Below are 9,218 nucleotides of genomic sequence, written 5' to 3'. Positions count from 1 at the left end.
AGGGTATCACGATTTCCTGAATCAGCACCAAATTATATTTGAGTCATGCTGCCCCCCCCATAACACAGTGAATCTTACATTGGTTGGTCAATAGGTATCATTGATGCTCTGTTTGTATGTTACATCATCTCTAAAACCACACACACACACACACACACACACACACACACACACACACACACACACACACACACACACACACACACAGACTGTACCAAAGCATCAACACATCTAAAGTGTATGGTTCTTATATGAAGATTTATAATGTACATGAGGATGAATGTTCTATCTATCTATCTATCTATCTATCTATCTATCTATCTATCTATCTATCTATCTATCTATCTATCTATCTATCTATCTATCTATCTATCTATCTATCTATCTATCTATCTATCTATCTATCTTCACAACGTATAGATAGATATATAGATCTACAGAAAATGTTGTAAACAGATCAGCAATAAAGTGTAAGAGTGTCTTACTTACTAAGTTAAAGAAGGCAAGGGGCAGGACCACCTAGCACGTGTGCCCAACCCCCATTTCCATTCTCTAAACACACACACAGTGTTCCTCACACACTCTACTTCTCTTTGACTTTCTTTCCAGTGTCCTGCATTTAGAGCTGTGTGCTGCTCCTTGCTTCTGCTTCTTCTTCTTCTTCCCTCTCTCTTTTCTTATTCATCTCTCCTGTGGGTGAGATACCTTTAGCCTCTGAGTCCAGTTTCAGGAGTTCCAAGAGCAGTCAGTGAGTTTCATTCAGAAATCCGAAGGCATCATGAAGTTTAAACTGGTGTTGCTGTTTGCCCTGGTTGGGTCGTTTTGTACCAGCATACATGCAAGTAAGTCAACACACACACACACACACACACACACACACACACACACACACACACACACACACACACACACACACACTCAGAGAATACACTTTCTATCATGCTTTCATTCATCGTTCACCTTTTTAACTTATATTGGTTGGCTTTTTTTTTTATTTGTCCTGCTTACCTGCATACACACACACACAAAGCTTAGTTCTTATATTTCTATTCCCTTCTTCATTCATCGTTAAGTGTCCAGTTTATGAGTCTCTCCAGCGTTCTATCTTTGACTAACCCATTCTCTTAGCATGGCATTATACTGTCTTGTTCAGTAGTTTTTTTCCTTGAACATTTTCAAGGTGTGAACGTTTTCTCAACATTTTCTCACTTTATTTTTGGAACAGTTTTATTGAACAGCAATGGAAATTTCAAGCAGCTGCTTTGTGATAAATCCACAGATTATGTCATGTGCGGTTTAACACTCTCTCTCTCTCTCTCTCTCTCTCTCTCTCTCTCTCTCACTCTCTCTCTCTCTCTCTCTCTCTCTCTCTCTCTCTCTCTCTCTCTCTCTCTCTCTGTCTCTCTCTCTCTCTATCTATCTTTTTCACTCATTCACATGTGAGACACTTTTAAGAACATGATGTAATGGTGCCATGTGTGTTGGTTCAGTTTTTACAGCGAGATCTCTTTTTCTTTTCCCTCTCTCTGGGCAGGGTCATTTGAGCATATTAATAGATCTGGCCCTATATTTAAGAATAGCATTTAGTGTTCAGTGAACAGGCTGGTTAGACTTTTCGTCTCGAGTTATGAAGCCTGTGACTGTGTGTGTGTGTGTGTGTGTGTGTGTGTGAGAGAGAGAGTGAGAGAGAGAGAGAGAGAGAGAGAGAGAGAGAGAGAGAGAGACTCAAATTATGCCCATGCAGGGCGGGTCCCCTCGCCTTATGTCTCATGCTCACTCCTACATGTCACCATCTTTGGCGGGGTATCAAGCGTTCACCCCCGCAGGGTCTTGTGTGTACGTGTTATTTTTAAAATGCAACCTTTAGTGACACGTCAAGTGCCTGTTACAATCCCACGAACCTGGCACGATAAACAAACTCTTACTAAAAAGCTGTCTTGCAGCGCAACTCAGCTTTTCTGCTGCAATTAACTGTAGTGAAAGTAGTAATAAAGACACAACAATGAACAACTGATATTGTATCTGTTTTATTTTTATTTATTTGACTTAAAAAAATAAATAAATAAATAAATAAATATATATATATTTATTCTAATCTGGTAAAGAAAGCATGTTTAAAAAAGAAAACTTGCTATTTGGCCAATATTATAGACTGATAATGTGTATATGTACAATAAAATTGGTTAAAAGTCAGTAATATTAAGCACTAAGCACTAAATATTTAGCACACAATATTTGTTTCAAACTGATTTCAATTAAATGATGATTAAATGGGTATTGAAGGAACCTTGGAAAATCAGTCAAAAGATGAGAACAGATAAGAGCAATGGATAATGGATTTCAAGATTCAAAGTTGTAGGAAAAGATATATTCACTAACTGCACTCTTAATTGTCACATTCTCCATAGGCATTGAGTCAAGTGCACTCATTCAATTTATCACCAAGGAACTAAAGGACCTACAGTAAGTGATAGTGTATATGGTTTATTGGTATATTTTGGAGGGTGGATAGTAATCTACTTCTGTTGCTGGGATTGAGTTTCAAAATGTTCAGGAAAGTGTCAGAAACAGTGTGAGAGATTTCTCTTTCTCCCCTACTACATTATAATTGCACTGTTCTATCTCTAGACATTATTGAAGATTGAAGTGATATGGACATCAGTGTAACTTTTGGCTGTCCAACCTCCAGGGTGTGTGTGTGTGTGTGTGTGTGTGTGTGTGTGTGTGTGTGTGTGTGTGTGTGTGTGTGTGTGTGTGTGTGGGAGTCTGTAAGATTTTATGAGAGTTTCTGTGCCTCCCCAGCACAAAAACATTCCAGTTTCACACTCCCCTCGTGCACACAGCCCTGATTGAAGAGACAAGATCTTGGCCCCATAACTGCCCCCCAATCATCAAAATTTGCAGTAGAAGCCGATTGTGATTGTGATGAATGTGATTGTCTCTCTCTATTTCTCTCTCTATCTCTCTCTCTCTCTCTCTCTCTCTCTCTCTCTCTCTCTCTTTTCTTCTTCTTCCTCTCTTTGTCTTTTTCTCTGTCTTCCTTTTTCCTGCTTTATCCTATGCTCCATCCCTCCCCTCTGCACAGTCTCTGTTTTCCCTTTTATGGTTCTTTGTATTTTTGCTGTAGGAAAAATTTTTAGTCTTGGTCATAGTTACTCATTTTGTAGGAAGGGGCATGCTGATTTTCAGTTACAAACACACACCCACACCCACACCCACACACAGACACACACACACGCACACACTCTCCATCATCCCATACATTTGATGGTAGATGATATCCTGTGGCTCGAGGCCATGAATAAACCATACACCCCGTTAACACTGTTACACAGCCTTGCTATTTCTACACCTTGCCTGCCTCGTGCTCCAATGGTACGTGCTCCTCTGTGTCTCTGCTTCCAACCACTCATACTCCTAAAGCTGCCTCTGTTGTCTATGTCCCACAGCTGTGCTGCCACGCCTAAAACACAACTCACCAAGGCTGTGTGTAAGAGCTTACGCATTTATGTGTGTGTGTGTTTGTGTGTGTGTGTGTGTGTGTGTGTGTGTGTGTGTGTGTGTGTGTGTGTGTGTGTGTGTGTGTGTGTGTGTGTGAGAAAGAGAAAGAGAGAGTAAAAGAGTAGGACGGGTGGGTAGGAGTTGTACAGTACATTTTAATTATACAGCACATTTAAAGGCAACATTCATTGACCAAAGTGCACAAATTGGTTTGGTCTTCCATCACTTAACACACACCCATGCAATGAAACTCATTCAAATGTACACAATGGATGGTTATTGTTGCATATTCTTTTACAAGTCTGGATTAAAAAAGAAAAAAACACACGAAAAGACGCGGCACAACGAACGTCAGCTAGACTCAACTGCAAAAGCATGACTGAGAGCGAGAGAACAGATTGCCCTCTTTTGCTTCACTCCTTGCCACTTTACTCTGTGTGAGTGTGTGTACAAGCATGTCTGTGTGTGTGTGTGTGTGTATACGTTTTTGTACGGAAGGAAACCACACTTAAGGCTAATTGTTGGAGTCCACAGCATAATGAGGGAATTGTTAACAATGTCTGTTAGGCATAAAGTGCAAACACACACACACACACACACACACACACACACACACACACACACACACACACACACACACACACACACACACACATGCGTACACACGCACATAACCCTGTCGTCATAATTCTCTCTCTCTCTCTCTCTCTCTCTCTCTCTCTCTCTCTCGTTCTCTCTCTCTCTCTCTCTCTCTCTCTGTACAAACAGGACACAAAGTTCTCTTCTCAGAGACCACCCCCTCCTAGTCATGTCTGTGTGTGTTTTTGTACCAGTCTGCTGCTAATAGTGGTTTCGCCTAAATGACTGAATGCTTTATAGCATGCATGGCTTGTGGCGGTAAAGATAGCAGAAATGCCCTCACTCGCCCAAATGCCATAGCAGAACAATGGAGGACCCCTAAAAAAACGGAAAGGACTAAAGAAGAAAATGACATCATGTACAAGAACAGTTTAATACTGAATTTGATTTTGTGCATGCAGATACTCTTCTCTATTATTTAAGACTAAATAAAACACATTTACTGTTGAAAAATAAAATAAAATAAAATCTATAATTATAACCTACAATCATATTCCACTGCAGAATTCACTGGAGGCCAAATGCATTGTTACATAAAAATAGTTTGGCACGTTCTGAACACTATTTTGTACTGACATTTAGTTTGTGAAATGTTACCCAGTGTTAGCTTGGTTGATTAGAATTGATTGGCTTGGCTCAGAGTGTTGCGGCATCCTTTTGACGAGACTTTAAATTGCCATCGACATGGGCGCAGAAAATTCCCAGAAATTGATCTCAGCTTATTCGGTCAATGTATCACATCAGTCATATCTAAAAAAAAAGTATATGTTTAAAAAGGGAGATGTTTATTGTAAATGCTAAAAAAATATATGCCATCCAATTATGACTAATGCCAATCTTGCTCTGACTGAAAGAACTATTTGTACTGCTGACAGAAGTACACATATCTTGTACATTTGTCATGTGAAAGTAATAGTAAAAGAAGGGCTAGCACAAGAAAATCTTTTTGCAATTCTGCATTTTCTCCAGGGAGAGGGCAGCACAATTAGTCTTACTATCTACAAAGATATCGATCTTATCTTATCTTACATTATCTTATATCTTAAAATATGCAGTGAAATCACAACGTCTGAGGTGTTTTGTTGGAAATTCTTAAACAATATACTTTGCCTGAAACTTGTACTTAAACAAAATTTTAATATTGAATTAAATGTTATGTAAGGAATAAATTATGACAGGGTGTGGTGTCATTGGAAAATAATCAAAATTAGTGTTATGCAATGCGACCTGCTGTGAAATGGAATTACGTTGTCTTATAATAGATAGATTTGAAGTCACAGATGTATAAATCAGCCCAAAGCAGTAACACACACAATTTGATACGTACACATTTTATAGCATAATTTAGACACTATTTACTTGAATAAGGTATAGCGCCTAAAACTCGGTAACTTTGTGGATAAATATTCTTTACCCCTAAGTTAAGACACTGGTCTCTAGTGATCAGTACTCAGGGCTGTTATTGTGAGGGGTGGTTCCCTCATACATATGGACTCCAGCTGGCTTTGATGCTAGGAACATCTGTGCTTGTAAAAGATACTGCGAAGACACTTGCAGCCCAGTTCAGTTTAAAGAGTGAAAACTTTGAATGATAACACTGAAGTTTTTTCCTCCCAAGAACTTGTGCTTCTTCCCAGCTACATCTGAAGGAAGTGAGGCGACATGTTTGGAATGAGTGATGACGCAGACAGGATATAATCTCGTCAGGGTGGGATTTAGAAGGGGGCCTTGTCTTGGAGGTGTGGATAGGACATTTCGTGTGTGTGTGCGTGTATGTGTGTGTTTTGTGTCATTTTAGGAAAGACAGTTCGTGTCAGATATAAAATATTGTCTAATCGGTCTACACAAGATCTACAGTACATTAATATACATCTATTTTGAATACTTGCTCAACCTGTGCATTTGAAGAAGAACATATGAAAACCTAGACTAATATGCAACTTAAAAACACAAATAGCATGTATCCAGCCCTTTGTTGAATAGTAATATAAAACTGTGTCCTTCATTTGCATACTGAAACATGACAGGTTATTATGTTTAATTGTGCAATAACACCCACCAATGAAAAGCCAGTAACAAGCCCTCAGCCTAATGATTTATAGTATGCAGGCTTGTAAGTGATCTAATGATAAAAAAAAAAAAAAACATTTTAAACATAGTTTTTCAATGACGTTAAGCCAGCCTAGTATCAACTTCCCCATTTTGTCAAATGCTGTACAAACCTTAACATTTCTTCACTTTTCTTTTTTCTTTTTGCACAGGTACCATTGTTACACCCACAGAATTGATAGAGACTGAAACTGCAAAGAATGAAGAGAAGACTTCTTTAGGGGATGTTGCCAGCAAACCACTAGCACCAACTACTACTGAAGCTGTGACGGAGAAACCAGAGGTGCCTTCAGCTAATCCTGGTGCTTCTGCAAATGAAACAGAGACACCAGCTCACACAGAGCAATCAGAGGCACCGTTAACTCCTACTACAGCTCCTGCACAAGAAAAAGAAACAACAGTAGTTTTGAAAACTTCGGAGAAAACCTCTGAAGGACATGTGAACATTTCAACCACACAAAGTATAATTGAAGTTACTGAGACAGATAATACAGCAGATAATACTGAAACTCCAAATCCAGGCACAGTTGGAGAGTCACGCGGGAGATCTTCAACGTCTGACCAAATGTATAACACAGAGAGAGACCAAGTGGAAGTGGAAGACTCGGAGGGTGAGATATTTTCATAGACCTTTAAAACATTTGCCAGATGCTATTATCCAGATCGACATAACCAATATTCCTTGTTATATACACACAAAGATTATTTCTTATATTTACAACTCTCTCTTTCTCTCTTTTTCTTTCTCTTTGTAGCTATGAGCACAGGTCAGGTGGTGGGCATTGTATTTGGTGCACTGATCGCTGTGGTAGTCATCATCGCCGTGATAGTTGTGGTGGTTAGGAGGATGGGACAATACTCGTAAGTGTCCACTAGCAGGTATCACCGTTTTGTGGAACATTCATGTGCTAGAATTGTTTTTGATTGAATCTCACTTCCAAGCAGTGCAATTACCAGAGAATCTGGACCTTAAATTAAGTCCAAGTGGGGCATTTACATGGTGGGATATTTATTTATTACATTTAATTACAATTATGCCATATAACAGACACTCATATCCAGAAGGATTTCTAGACGTGCTTTGCACCTTCAAACAAAACAAATCCTAGTACACATAAATCAGGGTCTATGAATAAGCTAAAGCAAATTAAGCAGAACATAGGCTAGTAGTTATTAGCTTATGTAAAAAAAAAAACCCTGTGTGTCAGTGGACGCGTGTTTTAACCCTTTTCCCTCCCAGGCTGGTAGCTGTCATTTTATATTGGAGATCTTGCCAGTGGGTAGGAAATAACAATTGGGTAAAATGGGCTATTAACCCCCAAAAAAGAGAAGAAAAGATATTTGGATGATAACATTAAATGGATTTCTGTGTTGTATGAGAAAAAAATACACAATTCTCACACATCATTTTGGCCTCTATCTCTGTAATATCACCATCACCAACTTATAATTCGAATTCAGATAAACCGGCACAATGGTTGCAACTAAATGCACTCCAATGAAACCCCTACACCATTTTCACTATTATAGGAAGATTTCAAATATGCCCACCCGTTAACTTTTGTATATTTATATCTGAATCTTATCACAGTCGAAACCTAGCCATATATAGTCTGTTCATAGGTAATGCCTGCGGTAACGACTAGCTAAAATAGCATCAGTTATTAGTCTGCAGCTGCCTAATAACAGGGTTCTAACAACTTTAATCGCTAAAACAGCAGACCTATTGTGTTCACCTTTCTACATCAAAAGCAATATGTGTCTAATTGAGCACAAAATAACAAGTAAGAAACATCCAAGTTGCCTAGTTGTGCTGTGATTAGGATGTCATTGTGTACGAAACTGCAGCTATTAGACTGTTTAATGTAAAGAGAGAAAAAAAACCAAGTTGCACCATAAAGTGTCATCAAACTATTAAAGACATCTGTGTTACCAACACTAATTCAATAAGTCATTAATAACTTTAAATGAACAACTGTCATAGTTCATGTTAGTTCTGTCAAGGTAAGGAGAGGTGTGGATATGCATTTGCGTGTGCATGTGTGTTTCTGCTGACAATTTTGTGTGCGTCAAACTAAAGTCCTTCCGATGTTGTTGCTTTTTTTAGCCCCTGAAAAGGAAGGAGACCCGACAGGAAGAAACGAGGAAGAAAAGAAGAAGAATAAGAAGTTCTGAATATCTGAACTACTGAACTGATGTCATTTCCTGTCATTAAATAAGTGAGCTAGGAGTACTCTAATCATCCAGGACTATTAGGGCAGCATCCTGCTTTCTCCCCAACCCTCGAGCTATTGATATGGATGGTCTGCCCTTCCCCCAACAAACATCAAATTCCCATTAATCCCCCAAAACAGCCAAAGATTAACAGAAAGTAAAGGAATAAGAAGAATTTGAATGTCACATATAGGATTAACAGGTCAGAGGTGTCATGAGGAACTAATGAACATATATTACATTTTATATATATATATATATATATATATATATATATATATATATATATATATATATATATATATATATATATATATATATATATTATCATATGATATTTCAAAACAATAGGGAGAGATGAGGGAAATTACAGATTTATAAAAGAGTACATGGTGTAAATAACACAAAAAAATTGCCATAACTCACCAGCCTTAACCTTCTTTTATTTTTATATTGCATTCTATGTATCAAAAGCATGCATGCACACACAATCACAGTCCTTGTGTCTGTATACACATTCAGTTTCATGTAAAACAACAGCATTTAAGCCCTGGAGTAGTATGATGCATAAAAGGCATCTTATAACAATAATTATAAAGAGGCTGTAACCTGTTGTAAGCTGTCACAAGCAGATACTGTCAGGATGAATAGAGCCTGTATGATGTCTTCCATAATGTTTTTTTATGTGTAACCAGTTACTTTAATCCTGGGATATAACATTTTGACAAAACATCAATAAGTGTGGCAGCCCGGAT

The 9,218-nt window shown here is 38.2% G+C and overlaps 1 protein-coding gene across 1 annotated transcript; it reads left to right on the top strand.

Moving 5' to 3' along the window:
- The first annotated feature begins 578 nt into the window (after nt 1–578).
- Nucleotides 579–8,608, top strand: pdpn (podoplanin). The gene is made up of 4 exons (XM_083555261.1): nt 579–842; nt 6,402–6,860; nt 7,005–7,110; nt 8,357–8,608. Exons 1-4 carry the CDS (start codon nt 779–781, stop codon nt 8,361–8,363), a joined length of 636 nt encoding a protein of 211 aa, XP_083411387.1. The 5' UTR covers nt 579–778; the 3' UTR covers nt 8,364–8,608.
- Nucleotides 8,609–9,218: the final 610 nt, after the last annotated feature.

Source organism: Silurus aristotelis (assembly GCF_946808225.1).
Source record: "Silurus aristotelis genome assembly, chromosome: 11".
Classification (NCBI taxonomy): domain Eukaryota; kingdom Metazoa; phylum Chordata; class Actinopteri; order Siluriformes; family Siluridae; genus Silurus; species Silurus aristotelis.
The sequence above is the reverse complement of the archived record's forward strand: the minus strand, read 5'-3'. Positions and strand labels throughout refer to the sequence as shown.